General features: G+C 40.9%; 1 protein-coding gene across 24 annotated transcripts; it reads left to right on the forward strand.

The window, feature by feature from the left end:
- Positions 1-354: 354 nt before the first annotated feature.
- CIPC (CLOCK interacting pacemaker) lies at positions 355-12,316 on the forward strand. Of its 24 annotated transcripts, none has more exons than XM_075103576.1 (6): positions 355-447; positions 1,814-2,727; positions 2,853-3,519; positions 4,439-4,608; positions 6,766-6,831; positions 7,886-12,316. In XM_075103576.1, the coding sequence occupies exons 3-6, from the start codon at positions 3,453-3,455 to the stop codon at positions 8,759-8,761; spliced, it is 1,179 nt and encodes a 392-aa protein (XP_074959677.1). In that variant the 5' UTR covers positions 355-447; positions 1,814-2,727; positions 2,853-3,452; the 3' UTR covers positions 8,762-12,316. The 24 variants fall into 24 exon arrangements, with proteins under 24 accessions (XP_074959677.1, XP_074959683.1, XP_074959692.1 ...); XM_075103582.1 differs by having other exon boundaries at positions 1,814-1,897; positions 3,345-3,519; XM_075103574.1 differs by having other exon boundaries at positions 362-447; positions 1,807-2,727.
- The last annotated feature ends 7,070 nt before the right edge of the window (positions 12,317-19,386 follow it).

The following is a 19,386-nucleotide window of genomic DNA, read 5'->3' on the forward strand; positions in this document are numbered from 1 at the left end:
GGTCTTATAAAACCAAGATGCTGGCAGGCCCTTCTCCCTGACAGACCCCGTGTGTGCCTATGGCCGCTCGTGCATCTCCAGCTGCCTGCTCCCCTCTCATGCCAATCCCGCCCGCCCCCGAGGGCCGTGGTACGGACTCCCATATTGATCCTGCCCCTGCTGCTCCCCAGAGACCACTGCCCTCCCCCCTCCGTCCCCCGTGAGGCGCGCAGGCCGGGGGAACCCCGCCCCCGCCCCGCCAAGCGCGAGGACGGACAGCAGTCGCCGCACGCGCGGCGCACGCGCGCTGCAACGAGCCCGCCGCAACCAGCCCACCGGCAGCACCGGTGTGCGCATGTGCGCCAAAGGGGGCAAGGCGGGCCCAGGGCATGGGGAGGTCCGCACGCTACTGTGGGCTGTCGCGCATGCGCGCCCGGCGGGCTGGGAGCCGTGGCGGCCCGCGCCCAGGTGAGGGGCGGCCCGGCCCAGCTCGGCGGCGGCCGCCGCCGCGAAAGACAGGTGGCAGCTGTGGGGCTTTGGGGAGTCCCGGCCGTCGCCGGGCCTCGCCTCGCCTCGCCTCGGCCCGGCCCGGCCTACGCGGGGGCCTCTCATCAGGCTAGGCCCGCTGCGGGGGCACCCCGCCCGGGCGGGCCCTGCGCTGCTCTGCTGCGGGCTTCCCGCCGCTCGGGCCTGGGCTCTGGGCTAAGCGCCGGTAGGGCGCCCGGGTGAGGCCAGCTCCCGCCGGTGCGGCGGCAGGGAGGGAGGCAGGGAGGGAGGGAGGGCCGGCCCTGGGCTGACCCGGCGCTTCCCGCCGGTGCGCGGCGGAGCACCTGCCTGCTGGGCCGGGCGGGTCCTGGCCCGCGGGTGGGCAGGAAGGGTCCCGCCTCCGCGACTCGAGAGAGTGGCGCTTCTGGTTTTCTTCGGTTACGGTTTTGTGGTTGTTGTTACTGGCTTGTTTTTTTTCCATAAGGGAAGAGAAGATGTGCCAGCCCTTCCCAAAGCTTCCCTTGATGCAAGGCTAGTGGATGGCGTGTCTCCTGTTTCTAGCTCTGCTTTTTTGGAGATTAGCATCAATATGTATCACTTTCTTAAAAAATGGGAAGGGCTAGGGTATGAAAGCGTGGATTGGGACTTAAACCTCACTTTCCATTCCAGGGATAGTATCTAGGTTGCTCTTATATATTTATGTTTGCTCCATACCTGTTTGCAGATTGGCAGGTGTGACTGAAGTTGGAAAGTAAAAATGATGCAAGTAGCTACTGGAGAAATTCTCTTCTGCTGACGATTATTCTGTCTTTCTTGTAGTTATGCAGACAGTCACCCTACCATCTCAGCGCTGTTATCTAACATGCAAATTTAAATCCCGGAGGTGCCAAGGCTCAAGATCTTGGAGCAGATTTCTAACACCCAGTTGTCAGGACCTTAAGAAGAAACTTTTATTTCAGGGTGTTTTATTCCAGAATATCTGCTGCAATGTCATTTAAAGTAGCTTGCACTGGATACTGCTATTAATGGACTGCTGGCCTGACTATGATGCAGACTCCCGAGTTCCTGTATGTGTAACTTAAATATACCACTCTAACATGAGACACAACTTCAAAGAGTTGCTTTATAGGAAAATGATTTCTACAAATAATATTAGATGTAATTTCTGCATTTCATTCTGTCATTTTTCTGTTAGCTAAACTCTCAGCTACCATCTTTAAGAGAAGGAGAAACTTTGCTCTGTCATAGAGTCTGTCTGCCCTCAGGAAGCAGCTGAAGGTTTTGACAAATATGTAGTATGGGAGGCCATGATGTAACTATAAATTTTTCTCATTTTCATAGCTTTTAGTTTCAGCCTTCCAGTGTTCTCATTCTGGGTGTGGGAAGAAGAGGGCATTTCTAAGGCCATGTCTCCCCTAGGAGTGCATTGCAGGTATAGTATGCATTGTGCTTTTAGCAGTATGGATTTCTTTGGCCGCGGCATGTTGTCTGATCACTTACTTTACTTCTTTTCTCTGATGACTTACTTTACTCTTGAGAGTGAAACAGACTGTATTAACAAAACCACAGCTTTGCAGATTCAGCTGTGTTTGTTTTGTGGGCTTCGCCCAGCACAGCTGACTTGTTTTGGGATTCAGTGTCTGGGATAGCTAAAGTTTTGTAAGATAAACATGGCCTGAGTAACTTTTAATTCTTGAAAAAAATGCTGTTTATGAATAGCCTTTAGCTTTTAGTTTGTCTTGCTCTTTTTTTTTTTTTTTTGCATGGAGAAACATGTCTAATACATTAGTTCTCTATCTACATTTCACTCTTTGAATAATTTGAGATGTTTCTATTCTGAAAGTCTGCAATTAGCTCACTGGCAGTGTAAAAAGAGATCCACAGCTATCCCACTTGAATTAGAGGGGCATTGATTTAATTACAGATAACAACCATACACTTTGTATCTTTGTAGAATTGGGCATTATTTTTAGCAGATCAAGAAATCATGTTCTTACTTTCCAAGTTTTTTGTGTACAGTAAGGAACTACTACCTTGTCTGACAAAATTCATAACAGAGTTAGAAATTACTTATGCATTCTGCTCTCCAGAAGAATCTACTGTGTACTTTACTCAGTAATTTTCAGTATGAAATAATTCTACTTCAGTTATTTTAGTAAGATTGGCTGACCTGTGCTCTGTACTCTAACTTGCTCAGCTACTGAAGAAAGGAGCTGCATGAGATGGGTGCGTTCTTCCCCTTCAACTGCATCCATGTCTTCGGTACTTCTAAAATACCTTTGATTCATTGATGAAATTCACATCAGTAGTAAAAAATAAATTTAACAAAGTGAAATATCTCTACTATATTTCTGCTTAAATTCATTTTTTTCCTTCCTATGCCTTAGATTTTTTTGTCATCTTTTAACTTACTCTAAAGGACTCAACAGCCATGCCTAGGATGACACTGTTCTCTTGTAGTTGGTGCAGGGGATTGAAAGGTTGGATCATGGAATCCTTCCTGAAACTTAAAAAATCAGCCTAAGGCAGATGGAAACCTGTAGTCCAGAAGATTCTACAAAGTAATGTGTCATTTGATGCAAAGAATTGTTGCCTATGTTTTCTACTCTGTAATGCATTATTAAATGTGCATACTTTAGAGGGTTTTGGAAGGAATAAACAATGGTTTTATTGGGAAGCCTTTGCTAACCTAAATATGCGATAAACAGCAAATGTGAAGCTGCGAGTTTGATAGAACTCTATAGATTGCTTAACAGATGCAGCAAACCAGATGCAGATAACCAGATTTCCATGATGACAAACATGGCCTTCTTTGTCTTATACTAGTGGAACTTTCTTTAGATTCAGAGAAAGTCCCTTTTTCTTAACTATTTTTGCAGTGCCTCAATGGAAAAGGTGTTAAAAACTGCCTGTTGCACTATGGAAGCATGGAGACAAGATAGTCGTCTATTGAGACCCTCAAGGAACTATTGGGCAAAGTGACGGAAATGAAGAGCTTGAACCGTCACTTCAGCATGGCGGCAGCTGAATCTGACAAGGACTCTGGATATTCAGGTTTAGAAAACCACTGCATTATGGGTTTTTTTGTGTGTGTTACATTGCTCAGACTTTGCTTTTACTGGTGATGTTTGACAGATCTAACTCTAGCCCCTTACAGTTTGTTTATCATTACCTGGGAGGGCCTTTGTATGCAAGACAGGTTGCATCTCCAGTCATCCTACCATCAAACTTTTTTGGAGTGGACCTTTATGTAGTTATAAAGTTCACCCTGTGAATTTGAATGGCATGGGAATTTAAAATGTGCCTAATAAAGAAATTAATGGAAGAATCTCAGGCTTCAGAGTGTAGTAGTGAGGATGGCAAAGTTACTTTTTGTTCTTTGCAGTGCTGAGTGAACTGTTGGATTATGCTGTATAATGTCTCTTAAAATTTGACCGTATTGTCAGTAGAGCCTGATAAACCAGATAGTAATTGCTATAAAATCAGTAAAATATAGACAGAGTGTGCCATTTTAATACTCAACAAAACTGTGTAAAAATTGCCTTTAAAATAAATGCTTTTGTGAGAGATACCTGTCTTACTAGGTTTGTAGATAGAAAATTTTAAGACACAAAATGGCTGCAGCACAGACTATGGCTGTGGCAGTGCTGGAGCCCATAGTTCTCTCCTGTACGAGCTTTTAGAGCAGTCTTCATGATAGTGTGTAGTCCCTTGGAGATGAAGTACAAAAGAACAAAAAGTAGTAGATTTTTTTGGGAGACAATATCTGCATGAGAACTGGCCTGAAATATAAAGCCTGTTAATAAAGGCTATTCGACAGCTGTCACAGCAGGTCTAATTTTATTGGTATTCCATATCTAAACTTAATTGTTCTTTGTGGCTTCATTGAAAGGAAGCAGAATAGTAGAACTGAAATGAGGTAGCAGGTATGCTGCATGTGAAACAATTAACAGCTCAATTCTACATCTGGCAGATGGAAGTTCGGAGTGCCTGAGTGCTATGGAGCAGACTGACTCAGAGGACGTGCTGAATGCGTTGTGTTGGAATGCAGAGGATAGGCCTTGGCAATGCCCTGTGACCACAAGCAACTCCTTTCCTGCGCTTTCTCCTATGGTCGTAATGAAAAATGTGTTAGTTAAGCAGGTAGGGAAGAAATAATATATTGAAAAATATGGCATGTCCTTAAATTGTTTTGGTTTTTAAAAATACTTTTCCTTTCAAAATGATTTTTCAAAGTTGTTGCAGTCCAGAAAGTAACTGGTAACTTGAAAAGTTCTGTTGTGACAGCCTGTTCTTTTGAGGTGCAGCTAGAATCACTGAGATGGAAAAAATGTGAAATGGAGTAGCTCTGCTACATCTACTAAACCTCTCTGTCTCAAACGCATCCCCCAAAAACAGATCTTAGACTGTTATGTAAATAGCACCAAAGATCAAACCAAAAAAGTGATTCTCCTTTTGAAAACTGTTTTCTTTTTCACTTAATTGAGACAGTAAGGTGGGATGATAGGTTTGCTTCCTAGTTCTTACGTCCAAGAAGTGCTTTATATGCAATGGGAAGCACTAACCCAGAATATTATAAATTAAAAAATTAAATCCATATCTGTGGTTAGCTGTGTTACCTGAACAGTTGTTTCTCTTAATTGCATGTGATGACTCACATGGCAACAGTTGTGTTCCCTATTTGTCCTCCAATATCTTGTTATATGTTGGTCCTCCAGCACATCTGTGAGACTTCTTTTACCTTGTAGCAGATGAGAGCTCCAAGTTCAAAGTATTGCCATATTATTAGACCTCTTGCTATGTGCTTATGTTTTCTGAGCAGAGCAGTTCTTCAGCATTTTTGATTAGAATACTTCTGAGAATACAGTGAGAAGGGCAAAAAAGAATACAGATTCTTATTCTTTTTCTGTTGGATCTGTTATGACAACAAGCAAAACCTATTAAATTGAAATATTGTGTGTCAATGCTAACACAGGTGTGGGTTTCTGTTAGTATTTAGCAGATTACGGATTTGAGGTGGAGATGGTTCTGATCTCTGAGCATTGTGCTTTATCTTGACAAGAAACAGTTTTCTTCTATAGTCACGTTCCTAGATGTGTAGACAAAATACTGTCTAAACAAATGCTGAAGTTTTCATGTAGTAGGGAGCAGGCAAGCTTCACCAAAGGTTGATAGCCTTTGGCCCAGAGCTCAAAAACTAAACACTGATTGCAGTAGTAGTCTAGTGTTAAACTCCAGGTTGTGTTGCAAACAGTTAGGAGAAATAGCTAATAATAAGCATATATATATTAAAAAACCCCAAACTAGTAGTGTAGCAAAAAGGGAACTTGGAGAGGAAGCATTGAAGGTAGATAATTACTGGACTCAGTTGTCTTGAGCAGTGCATCATAACATCTAAGTCTAATTATGTATGGTTAAGGACAAAAATGGTTACTGCAATAAACAAAAGCAACAAGTCTAGGTCATAATAATAATGAAGGATCTTTCTGCCTCTTTCCATTGTGCCTGGTTATCTCAGATAGTCATGCTGTTCATCTTTTTAAAATGGTCTGTTCAGCACAGTGCTTGGTTGGGCTCTCTGGCCCCCCCCCCCCCCCCCCCCAAAAAAAAAGCAGCATCCAGTTACTGCTGTTCATTTGTTCTAGTTTCCATTTCAATCAGCATCATCCTTCTGTCTTAGAACCATTGTGATCCTGTGCGGTGATGGTTACCTGCTGTCCCAATTTCAAAGTGTAAACAGCTAGCAATAATGGTATTGAAAAAATGAAGCAGGGGTTAATTCTCTGAAACGCAGTGCTGCTTGTAAGTCTTGTAGAAGTCCCTAATAAGTAGGAAGGCTTTTTAGACAAGTGACATTGATCCATGCAGGGTGTTAGCTTTCATTTAAAAACAAAACAAAAAACCCCAAACCAACAACACTTTGCAGAATTAGTAAAATAAACTTGCCCTCTACTGAAAATGAGATTTTGTGTAGGAGAACAAGAGCAGAACACAACATGAGTGGAAAGGAAAAGAAAGTAGGTAACAGAGATAGGGGAAAAACAAGAAAAAGATAAACAGTTACCACAGCTCTTTTGGCCTCAATGATTTTGGGCTCTGCAGTGCTAGATACTGTACAACTGTGCAGTAAATGACAACTTCTGACCCCAAGACCTTGCTTCTTAAGGCTGCATGTTATATCCTGTGTGTATATAGCCATGGTATTCATACACTTCCTCACTCTAACATTTCCAGATACTTTTCTTTTGAATGTGTTTGTTCTTTCCTCTGTGGTAAGGTAGTAATATTTATTTTTTACAGGTGGTTGTTCTGTACCCCTATTCCATAAACATCTTGTTCACTGAACCAAAGAAATTCTGTGTCAGAGTAGGTAATTGAATCTCATTTCCAAGTCTTGGTGTCCTAATCAGTAATACCTGCTTTGACAAGTTCAAGTCCTCTGCTGGGGTAATGAATTTAAGCAAAGGATGTTAGGATTTGCCAGTTAAAATCTTACGAGGCTGGAGGAAAGGAGATGGACTTCAGATGACTGAGTATAGTACCAAAAATAATTAAATATATTTGTGTTAGCTAAAAAAGCAGACATGCTTTTTGGCCAGAAGATCTCATGAAGATCCATACTAATGTGTTGTAAAAATTGATGTATTCCCCTGTATTACAGGGTGTGGCTTGTGGGAGGGAGTAAAAACTTGGGCATTTTGCTTGAAATATAATGCTTTTAACGCTTATTGGTGTGCACCTTTTCGCCAGAGTTGTGGAGTTAAATTGCTCTGGCCTTAAACAGGCTTTTTCCTTGTATTGGTTGATATTTGGCATTTTTTTTCTACTTCATGGTTTTAAATTTATTGAAACTGTGTATTGTACTTAAGATTGCAAGACTTACTGAACAGCTGCCGTCTATTTTAAATAACCATTTCAAAAGCTTGCTATAAGAACAGAATTGACAAGATTACAGTTGCTGCCATTCAACAAAGAGGGAGTCTGAATTTTTCCTAAATGTCTATGCAGTCGTTCTTTGGCTCTTTTAAAATATTTCATAATGATAATGCTTAATTATTTTTCAACCTTTTTGTATGCTTGTTCAACCCCAAGCCTGGGTTGAACTTTTACGCGAGCGTGGTACAATATACGCACTGTAACTGTCATTTAGGAGAGCATGTATAAATTCAGATTGAACTGGTTTTAAATGTATCTGCTGTTCCATAGCACAAGGATTATGGTTACAGCTTTGATTCTAGTGCTATGCTCTGTTGTCAGAAAAAGAGAAGGATGAGTTTGGAAAACTATTCAGAACATATTAATTGAACAGTGTATATCAAATATGGAGAAATGGCACAGTCCACCTGTTTCATTTAAGGTTTTTTGATCCTCTTCTACAATGTTGTTGTGACTTCTTTTTTTACCTGTTTGTGCTTCTCAGGGTAGTTCATCGCAGCTCCAGTCTTGGACTGTGCAGCCATCCTTTGAAGTGATTCCAGCTCAGCCACAGCTAGTGTTTCTTCGTCCATCAATCCCACCTCCCATTAACCCTCACCCTGCTGGGAAAAAGAGAAATGACTCCACTAATTACCTGCCCATCCTGAATTCTTATCCCAAAATAGCACCACAACCCTGCAAAAGAGATCACTCCTTTGATCTAGAAGAACGTCAAGAAACCAGTTGCCATAAACGACTCTGTACGGAAGCACCCAAAATGGAGACTTCTCCTGTATCAAGGAGCACAGGTTTGCCTACTAGTCCTTTTGCCCACCTACCAGTTAACTTTAAGACCCCTCAGGATTCTAACCAGCAAAGTTCAACTCTGGTGACAAGTGGAAAACTGCCAGCTCTTCCTGGTTTCCATTGTGTTTCCAGTGACACTCAGAAAGTGCCAGGTTTGACTCCCCTTTTGCCTTTTGGAACTCTGCAGGCAACAAAGTGCACCCCTCATGAGACAGAGAGTGCAGCACAGACTACAACGCAGTCTGCAGTGTGGAGCCCCCCATTGATACCAGAAGAGATTTGCACTACCCCTGAGCTGCTCTTGCAGCAGCAAAGCAAGTGCAGACGCTTTCAGAATACACTTGTCGTGCTACGCAGGTCAGGATTGCTGGAGATCACTTTAAAAACCAAGGAGCTTATTCATCAGAACCAAGTGACTCAGGCTGAGCTGGACCGGCTGAAGCACCAAACACAGCTTTTCATAGAGGCAATAAAGAACAATGCTCCACAGTCATGGGCAGAGCTAGAAGCATCTCTAATAGGATCTGACAAAGCTGATAGCAACCTTGAAGACTCCACTTATCCCAACATGTAGTAAAAAGGTACATAGCTGTTAGTCAAGTTATTTCTGTGCCTCCTATTTCCCATCACAAGCTTTTACTTGAGCATTTTCCAAGTCCAAGACTTGCGAAGTGGCATGCCATTAACAACTTGTCTTCAGAGCCGGTTGTGGGACTGGAGTAGCATGGTGGGGTCTTGAAAGAATGGGTACTTACCACTTTGGTGTGATCTTGAACTTTATGCTAACTCTGTGTACTTCCTTGGACTCAAGAAGCTTGGATGTGCTCTGCTGGCACGTTACTATTCTTGTGGTGAAAAGAGAGTCATTTGCAGTATTCTGCAAGCAAGCATCTTCCTATTCCCATCTTCAGATAGTCAGTTCTGAGAATGGAACAGCAGAACAGGTCCCAATACTGGGCCATTAACAACTGCAAGTAGATGAAGGGAGTTGGTGTGGGTAGAGGAAACTAACGTTGGGGTGGTATCTTTAGGCTGTCACTGTCCTTTGTTGTACCAGAGAGTCTTGCTTTGGGGTTTTAACACATTTAAAGTAGTGGAGATCTGTTTGTGCTGAAGCAGCATTCTGTATTCACTGCAGTCTTTGGTCAAAGTTCTGAGTGTCTTAAGACCCAAGTGAAATGACGTGTTTTGATGAGAATATGTTTGCCTTTGATCTGTACAGTTGAGTGAATGAAAATCAGAAGGCATGCACTGGAAGTGTTTGTTCCAAAGCCATATTTATTAATGGCTAACAAGTGTACAAGGCCAAGTGGCTTTGGATCTTCTTGGTAGCTAACTGATTAAATGTTGTTGTTAAAGACTGCAGTGACTTTTTTTAAAACAGTACAAGGAAGGTATTAATTCACCAGGATTAATTTGGCAAGACTATTTGCATATTATTTGATATATATATCTTTAGTTTACAAGCCTACACTTTTTTTTTTCTGTGAAATCAGATTGCTAAGTATTAAAAAAAAAAAAAAGAGGTGAAAGGAAAAGGAGCATAATGGCCTGTGGCGAAACAAGTCCTCCTTCCACCCCCCTTCCCTCTTTTTTCATTTAGAGAAACCAGATTAATGTACCTGGAGAAGGGGGCTGGAGGGAGAGAGAGATGTCAGCTGGGATAATCTCCCTAAAAATTTTATCTATCTGAGTTTGAACTTAAAAAAAAACAAAACCCAAACAAAACCCCCCAAAAAACCCAACCAACACATTTTTCCTCCACATAGATTTATATGATTCCTAGCCTGCTTGCTTTGAGATATAGCTAACAACACTGTGTGCATAAGACATTAGGCCTTACTAGTAGAGGTCCACAGTAGTCATGTTACAAAAGCTGTTCTACAGATACTGATTTCATTTCAGTTTATCTATGTCGCTCCCTCCAATCTGAGGGATTTTTTTCAGAGGTGGTCTGTGTAGAAATCTGAGTGGCTTTGTCTAAGAACGGTAAGGAATCTGGATTATTTATGGTATGTTCCTTTCCGCATGACTGTTTTTTAAAAAAATTGCGCAGTCTAGATGACTGGGATTTTTGACACTTTGATCAGTTCTGTCGTCTGTTTCAGATTCTTAAAGAAACTTGAAAGTAGAGTGGATGGCTGGCTAATTTGTGACTAGACCGCTTCATTTTCTGATGCCTCGGGGAATCAGTATTGCAGAAGACTGGAGAATGCTTTTGTAGTCTTCCTCAAATACGTGCATTAGAGAAATTGTAAGGGGCTTCCCTCTTGCAAAGGGTTTCCCCCTTTTTAGACTGATGAAAAGAAATGCAGTACATGCCTCACAAAGAGGAGAAATGTGAGTCATTTGTACTAGCCAGAGGCCTAGAGTGAAATTCTGTGGCAGGATTTGCCCTAGTGGCGCTGTAGCAAATTAATAGCCATGCCTTTCATGGTATCCTGCCCACCTGCTGAAGACTAGTGCAGCACATGGGAACTGATTAAAAGAAAAGTGTTCATAGACTATGTTCTGTCATGTATTTTTTTAAAATAACCTGCTGTAATTGTGCATACTAGGATGTCTCATAACTCGCAGCACAGCAATATTGAAAGCTGGCCAGCAACATCACAAGGCAGGAGGCCAGCATAGTACTATGTAATAATGTAGAACATGTCTGATTTAGCTCTTTTGGAATCAGTTGTGATATCTGCACTGAATGACATTCAGCATGATAGATGTGGTAGTACCTTGGGCCGTTTGTGCAAGAGTCCCAAAAGATAAGCTTGTTTCTTCTGAGCTCCTTCCAGGAAGGAGAAGAGGCAGTATGAGGCAGTTCCATTAAGCTGATACCTTTAATAGGCCTAGAGGTGAAGTGCGAGAAAATGCATAGGATATCTTTCCTACTTTTCCTAAAATTCTCTATTCTACCCATCAAATAGAGAGGAGAATTTGAGGTTCAGAATATATATATATTTTTAGGAAGCGTTTGTCCTAGAAAACAAGATGAAGGAATTCAGAAGAAAAGTCGTCCTCCAATCCTAGCTGAGACAAGAAAAAGTGAGTCTACCAGTGACCTCTTCTCCAACCTACTTCTACTGGTCTGATAGAGAAAAAGGAAGGAAAAATTGACCCTGCAGGGTAATACCCTCTGACTTGAGACTCTTGCTGATAGAAACTTCTCATAGTAGATACAGTATCACATGTATTTTTTTCCCTGACAGCACTCAGGTGGGCTGAAGTGAGTGTGCTTATAGTTGATGGGCCTTTCAGGTGGTGTAATTTGTATAAATATACATTCAATAAATCTGTGAATAAAGTCCAGCAGCTGGTTAGAAATTGCCTGCTGGGCATCAGTCCAGACTTAAATGCTGAACTAGAAAAATCTGCTCATACTATTATGTGTACATCTGGGGCCCCTTAGGAAATATCCCTAGATAACTGCAAATCTTGGTGCAACATCTATAAAAGAAGGATGTTGAAGGCCCCTAGTGATAGATATGTCATCAAGTATCATTCTGTTTGGTTTCTCTTAGCTGCCTTTATTCTTAGAAGCCCTGATGAACTTTTAAACAATAAGGGCTTTCCTTTCTTGGTTGGAATTTAATAAAATAGGTTAGCTTGGAACTGTGTTGAAAAAATTAGTTGACTACATCATGACCAGAATAGGTCTTGATTCTGAGCAGGATCTGAAAGTGGTCCAGTAGATTTGAGCAGAAACATTAGCCTCTCTGATTGGAAACCTGTAAGCAATGAACTTACAAATTTGTTGACATTTGAAGCAGCGAGACTCTGCATTGACAAGTTAGCCGAAGACAGCTATCGCAGTCTAAAAAGTCCATCAGATGGCCTACTGGGGCTTCAGTTGCTGCTGACAACTAGCAGGCAGGGTAGCTTGATGGGTCAGACAGACTGCTGGTTTTCTATTAAGTTTTAATAAATGTTGGTATTTTTGATTACTTTTACTATGTATTTTTGAAATTCTTCTGCTCTAGTTGGAATGTAAACATTTTTCTGTATTTTTGAAGTCCGTTGCCAGCTCTGAATACAGTAGCCTAAGAACTCAGTTATAGATCATGACCTTTTTGCTAAAACTTTACAGAAAAAGACTGTGAAATATGAATGAAATAAAGTATATACTTGAAAAGTTTGTGGGTTATCTTAATGCTGTTAAACTGCAGAGTCCTTGGTTCCAAAGCTCCACAACAGTATATTGCCTGTGTGGGAAAGTGCAGATCCAAAAGTGATACTATGCTGCATCTCTCTGAAGAGAGTCATGTGAGCTTCAACAGTATGTATGAATTAAAGGGTCTCTGGGAGGAGCATGAGTAAAAGTGGGCTGTACAGAATACTAAAAATACATTGTCGTGGGTGACCATTGCCATAGATCTGTCATGAACAACCTGGAAGGATTTTTCCATCTCTGAACTGTTATCTCGATGTGATGACTGTACATTATGTTCACCGTCTGTGCAGGGTGAACTCCTACACTGATCTTAATCTTGTCAGCTCGGTATGCAGAAGTTCTAAATTGTGAAATGAGGATCTTGGCTACTGAAAGCATTACATGAGTGAAAAATTTTACTCTCTCTTGAGGAACGTTCTTCAACTAAATCTGTATACCAGCTTTTCAGTAAAATACATTTTTCAAAATGTAACCATCTTTATATGGTCTCTTCTTTTTTCAAAGGTGACTCTTACAGTGAGAACTAGGCAGTTATTCCCAGAACATCCAGCAACCATGTGGCATGAGATCCTCTCCAGAAAAGGCAATAACTTGAATCTCATTACTTTACATCCAAAAAGGAGTGCCACCAATTGAAGTAACTTTATTCCCCGAGGCTAGAAACTCAGTGTTTGGCAATTTTGTATTCACAGAAGGTATGGGTACAATTCAAGCAGGAAATTTTCAGGTCTCTTCTGGCTAGCTAGACTTCTTTACATGGTGAAGTCTGTCTGCAGGGTGTCAGGCCTGGTCACCTTTATTTCCCTGAGGCTAAAAAAAGTGAATTGCTTCTTTTGGGTGCACTACATCTGCCTTGTTTTTCTTTCTTGTGTTACACACCCTCAAAGGAGCAGTACGCCCTGCAGGCTTGGGCTGAGGAATCTCCTGGCATGCAAAATTTCTGGCATCCACTAGGTTGAACATAGCTTGCTGTTACTGCTTTTGTTCTCGTAATTCCTGGGACAGAAGTGTGGGGTCCCTGCGTGCATAATTTTACACTCTTGCTGTATCTAGGTGATGCTTCCTCTCAGGCCCTGTGTAATGCAGCCCTATAGCCCCCAACTGTATTGTGTGGTCCAGAGTGCCCAAAATACATGAGCCTTCTCTTCCCTTTTTTACATCTGTACCTCCTTTGAGGTATGTCCATCAGACAGGCTGAATTGTTCCAGTGTAATCTGATTCAGAAAGCAGAAGGAAACACCATGTGTTCAGTCTGCTCTCTTGTAGAGCAGTTTTCAAGACTTCTTCAAATTCTTGCTTGAACTAAAGCGTGTTTTTAGAGGAAGCATCCTGCTTTAATTTGAAAGTTCCTAGTGATGAAGAATCCACCCAAATTGTTCAAAATGTGGTTACTTACTGTTAAAAATGTGCCTCTCATATTGAGCCTGAATTTGTCGTGTTTCAGTATCCAGCTGTCAGATCTTTTGCCTTTTGTCTGCTAAACTGAAGTGCGTGCTGTGACATTGTCGTAGGCATTTACAAACTGAACAAGTCATTCTTCAGCTTGCTTTCTTAAAGTAACTGATTAAGCTCTCAGATCTTTTGAATCCTGTATTAATCTGTGGCACTCTTTGGATCCTTTAAAATTATTTAAATGCATTTTAAATTGGGACGCTAGTATCAATAGCAAAACAGGACTACTAAAAGAGTTGTTCTGTATTAACCCTCTCTGCTGCTTCTCTCCTTCATTTTTGTAGCAGCCTTAGCCATGGCATCAGATTGGAAGACTAAATCATCCTTGGACGAGTTGCTTCTGTGGAAGGTGAATGCCTGTCCTTTAAGTATGTTTGCATGCTCTTTTGAATGCAGTTTGCAGCCAGAAAGAAAACAAACGTTTTAATAAGTGACCAATTGCATTCATTAGTTACCTTTGCTTCTCTGCCTCGAAACTCTTTCACCTTTGGATTTTAAAAGAAATTTAATGTTGTACTCCAATTATTAAAAATAATATTAAATAATGTTATGGTCAAGAACCAATTTTATGCTGTTTTCAAAATAAGAGTAGAAGGTAGTGTTTAATAGATCTCTATACAATTCAGAAACCATAGTTGTAATGCATTTCAAACCATCCGGTTAATTTTGTATAATTCTGGCATCAGTCTGTGTCATGTGGCACACTGTTCAATGCCCCTCAGAAGTATAAATATATCCATGTTGGCTTTGTCCTCAACTAATTTTTAATTCTAGTTCATCAAAATAAAGACTGAGTTTTATTTGACCGGATCTATTTCTTATAAACTTCATTAATTTCAATTGTTTTTGCTTTCTGTGACCTTGATTAATCAAAATTTATGGATTATTCCATTATTTTCTCTCAGTTGGCCAGCCTATGTTCATTCAGATCAGGCTACCTACCTACTGTAAAGCTGATGCTGTATTAGTTCTTCCATCCCCTCAGTCCTCTGAAATCCTTCCTACTGGTCTGAAATTCACTGAAATAGTATTGATAGATCAGAGAGCTTCTTGATTAGCTCCTGTTAAATTTCAAACACAACTTATTCAGACTTGCTGACTTTAAAATGTTTGATAACCATTGTTTAAAATGCCCTGAACTACTTTTTGAAGTGGAAATCAATCTGCTGTCATGATATGAAAGGAGTACATCTGGCTTTTTACTAATTGCTCAACAGAAATTTTTGTGAAATGCTTTTGCCATTCTGCACTGCAGCAATATAATTTCCATCTTGAAATGGAGCGCTGCCAGCATAAAGATTTCTTCTGCATCTCGTAATTTTAAGAAATGGAGGAAGTGGGCTTTCCAGGGCCAAAAGGGGAGTTTCAACTACTTCTTCATTGTTTTCCTCTTGTTCTTATTGCGATTAAATTAATTGAGTTCGTTTAATGGAACTGGAATGCCTCTTACCATGCCCACTTAGGCAATCTTACCTTTTTCCCATACCAGTAGTAAGGGGTTTTTTAGGCCACGTATATTTACTAGGACTAAGAAATCCAATAACAGACAGAAAACCAATCCTTATTGTTTTTTAATAGAGAGGACTGCTTGAAAAAATTATGTGTTTTCAATGGAAAACTTCTGTGTTTCTGTTGGAAATGAAAATGTATTTTGACTGGAAGCTTAGGGTTTTGCTGCATTAGTCATAGTATTAATTTTTCAGTGAATCTCAAGCACTACGGAAATAGCCTGGACTGTGGGAATGGGGGAAGATGTTATTTCCCTTTACCCTCATCCCCTTCTCCTGGATTGTTTTGGGTTGCCTGCAAGGGAAACAGGACCCCAACTTTGATGAGTGGTTCTGTCACCTCATGCTGAAGAAGCAGAAGTCTGCATAGACAGCCAAAACTGCTCAGTCGTCTGCGATGGAGGAGGAGACTAATAGAGAGGTCCTGAGTAAGTGAGGATGAAACAGTGTCTCCTGAGAAAATTGTTAGCTCGATGAATACAAATACCATTTTCTCACCATATCCCTAAAAATGCTAATTAAAAAAAATTTGTTTGGTACAAAACAACGCTGTGCCAGATAGGCCTTGTTCTACATTTGCCAGAGGCAGAGTTCAATGCAATAACTGTTTTGTGAGATGAGCAGTATTTAGTGTGGGAAGTGTGAAATATGAGTAGACAGTAGGAAAGCTGTTTTACCTAGAGTGTTAACAATGCCTATTGTTTTGTATTCTTGCTAAGTATTGTCCCTGTGCAAATGATAATGCTATACATGTTCAAACATGCTCAGAAGTCAGAATGGGACGGTCTTCATCAAAAAGGAAATGGCTCTCGCTGTTCAACATCCTATTGCTGACCATGCTTGCAGCATTCTTACATGATAATGCTTTCCGAGAACAATCTGAAAGTGGGTTGCTGACATCAGTTGTGTGAGAAACAGCCAGAAAAAATTCTGAAATATTTGTTTCCACGCTAATTGTGCAAGGAAGGCAAGTCAGAGCTTGAAGATTATCATCTGAATACTGAAACGCCTCCAGATGAATATTGGGAGCTGCAGCCAGCCCAAACTGGAGCAGAGCAGAGCAGGGCAGAGCACTAGGGGTCTGTTGCTGTAGTGCTTGTGGTCGGCAGTGGCGGCGTTTGGTAGAGACTGTTGCAGTCAGAGAGGCAGTGCAGTTCAGAGTGAGGTGTTGGTGCACGGATACCCCGATGGTCCTGACTAGTTTCTAGCGGTTCAAAGTCAAGCTGGGCAGTCTGGACGTGTACCTCATGGCCAAAGCCAAAGCATCTATTTCTTTGAAAAGTTATGATGCAAACATAAAACTTGCCTGCACATTAGAATTGCTATCCTGTTCATTTTTTCTGCAGCCAAACTTAAAACAATGATGTGAGGTGAAGCAGAATAATGCGCTGCTTTTGCCTGATCCTGGAGCCAGCAAAATTGTGGGAAGCATTATTGCAGTTTCTAAGGCTTGCTTTTTTTCATATTCCACTGCTTCTCCAGCACCTAAACACCTGCCAGTCTGAGACACTACGGCCATCTGATATAAAAGGGGTTAGTTTATCAGTGAGCTTAAGCTGGGTGAATAGAAGCAGATAAATGCCAATAAAATACAAATCCTGAATTCCTGGGAGTGAGATTACTCCCCAGTATCGCTTTTCCTGTTCCATGTCGTTATAACGTCTGTTTATCCATGGGTGAACACCTTAGACAAGTACTCGCATGCTTGCTTCACCTCATTGTTCTGGCATTTGATTCAGTAACAACCAAGCACAGGGTAGCCCTGCAAAGATTCACTGTTACCTCTTAAAAAATAATGATGACAACAGTAACAGGTCACTGCCTGCATTTCACATTAGTATGGGGAAAGGAGGAAAACACCCCATTGTTCTCCACAGCTTAGCTTAACTCTGAGCATGCTTTCGTAAATTCTTTATCACACCCTGTTCTGATGCAAGATCAGTCCTTAGCACACCATTTTTCAGTAAATGGACAACAGCATCCATTTTAGGCCCCTTAAGATATAAATGTTACCAAAACCATCTCTGTTTTCCTGAAATTGTTTCTCTTTGGGATAAAAACAAACATAGCAGCACTCAATTCTTCTTGTCTCTTCGTGGACATTTCCATGGCCCCCAAGCTTCAGGTCAGAAGCTGAGCACACATAACAGCATGAAATTGATATTCAGAATTATGTTCACGCTTAATGTCCAACAAGTACCATTAGCACTGACATGTCTAACGCATGCTTTGGGACTTTCTCCTTTTTTTGAGGTTTGCCCTGGTCTCTTTCTTATTAAGTCAAGAAAGACCTTGACATAGATGTAATATTTATGACATGTAATATCAGCTCTCAGTCTTGTTTTAGTGATTGCTATTGATGTTCATTATTTTCTTAGCATGACAAAATGTTTGTTTTAAATCATACACTGTTCTCAATACACTGTAATTTTCCATTCCTTTTCCACAGTCTAAACAGTCACACCAGGTAGAAGATAAAATAAGAAAACTTTGAGTGAGAAACTGGTTGCCATATGGCTGACGCCTAAAATCTCAGCAATTTGAGGGGAAGAAAGTGGAAAAAGATTAAGTAAATTCCACAAAATTAATGCCATAAGTAGGTGGCAGCTGTTAGTAAAGGAGAACAAAGGCAGAAAGGAAAATAATACTGAACAGCAATCTTATGAAGGGTTTTTCTCACAGATGTGTGAATAGAGATTTTAAGGTAACCATCCACACAGAGTGTCCTAACCTATTTTCCAGATTTCTTTTTAAAAACCTGAATGCTATTTTTAACCACAAAAATTATTTTTTCCCATTTGGTCTAGATGTATAAGCTGAAGTGTATCTTGATGGTGGAGATGAACTCACTGCTTTCATTGAGTGCTTCCTCTTCTCCTCTCCTCTTTCCTCTGGCCAAAAAGTATGCTGTAGCCTTAAGTTCATGGCTTTAATCCTGGAAATCACACCCAGGTCAAAAGCACTTGGTACCGATATTGCTACTGCTGCATGAAATAATTCAAACAGTAACATATGGTTGGAACTGAGATGGCCCCAGGCTCTGTTCCTTGTCTGACCTTGGAGAAGGCACTTTGATCTTGTCAGCTGTAAAATGAGAAAAGCAATACTTGTTCCCTAAAGTGGTTTAAGCTTCTTGTATAAGAATCACAATATTGGCATTTATTGCAAGTCATGGCTGTGGGCTGTCATGGTTCTGGTGCTGGATGTTCTAAAGGCTGAGCATCTATGTGGTTATACTAACGTACATTTTGTTTCATGTTAATAAATGAAACTATATACTCTGGGTTAATTTCCCCTAGTGTAATTCCACAAGTGAGTATAGAGACTGATTCCATATGGTGTGGAAAACTGGAAGGAAGGAAGAAATATACAGGACTAAAATCTTTACTTCTATGCCTATCCAGGCAAATTTTTGTAAATATCTCAAAGTTGATAAGGCTAGGGGAATGGAGAGAGTGTTAGCTGGTTGTGTTGCAGACACAAAAAAACCCTTTTGTGGTGTAAGCAGACATCTGTCTTGCCCCACTCATGTATTAATTTATGCCCATGCATATCATTTTCCTCCCCAGCATGTAAACCTCTTCATGTAACTGTAGTAATGCAACATGTGAAACTGGGGTAAAAAGCCGGGAGGCTTATTGGATGTTATATTTTCCTATCTAAAAAGTTAGAATATTTAAAATCAGAAAAATACTCTCAATGCAGTCCTGGAAGGCATTGAGTACTGCAGCCTAACCAACAGAACTGAGAAACGTGTGAGTAAAATGAAGAGTGTGAGTAGTGCAGCTGTAGTTATGGGACTGTCTATGCTTGAAGCTAAGAATGTGCCTGAAGCTAAGAACGTGCCTGAAGCTAAGAATATGCTCCGATCTTTTTTCCCAGACTGAGTTACAGTGCTCTGCAACTAGTAGGACTGAGTATTTTCATTATTGTCTCTTCATCCATGGAGCTTCTGTCCTGCTTGCTTATGTGTGTTTACATAGTTTGCACAATTTTGTGGGAGAGACACTGGGATTTGTCAAAGCCCAAGGTGAAAAAGATCAGGACATAGGATTTATAAGGACTGACTTTCCA

The sequence above is a fragment of the Phalacrocorax aristotelis genome, chromosome 9, assembly GCF_949628215.1.
Source record: "Phalacrocorax aristotelis chromosome 9, bGulAri2.1, whole genome shotgun sequence".
In the NCBI taxonomy this organism is placed as follows: Eukaryota; Metazoa; Chordata; class Aves; order Suliformes; family Phalacrocoracidae; genus Phalacrocorax; species Phalacrocorax aristotelis.

Excerpts from the sequence above, each read along its gene's own strand:
- CIPC (XM_075103576.1), top strand. The coding sequence starts at position 3,453 with ATGAAGAGCTTGAACCGTCACTTCAGCATGGCGGCAGCTGAATCTGAC. Across the intron at positions 4,609-6,765 it reads AAAATGTGTTAGTTAAGCAG|GTGGTTGTTCTGTACCCCTA; the intron begins GTAGGGAAGAAA and ends TATTTTTTACAG. Across the intron at positions 6,832-7,885 it reads CAAAGAAATTCTGTGTCAGA|GGTAGTTCATCGCAGCTCCA; the intron begins GTAGGTAATTGA and ends TGTGCTTCTCAG.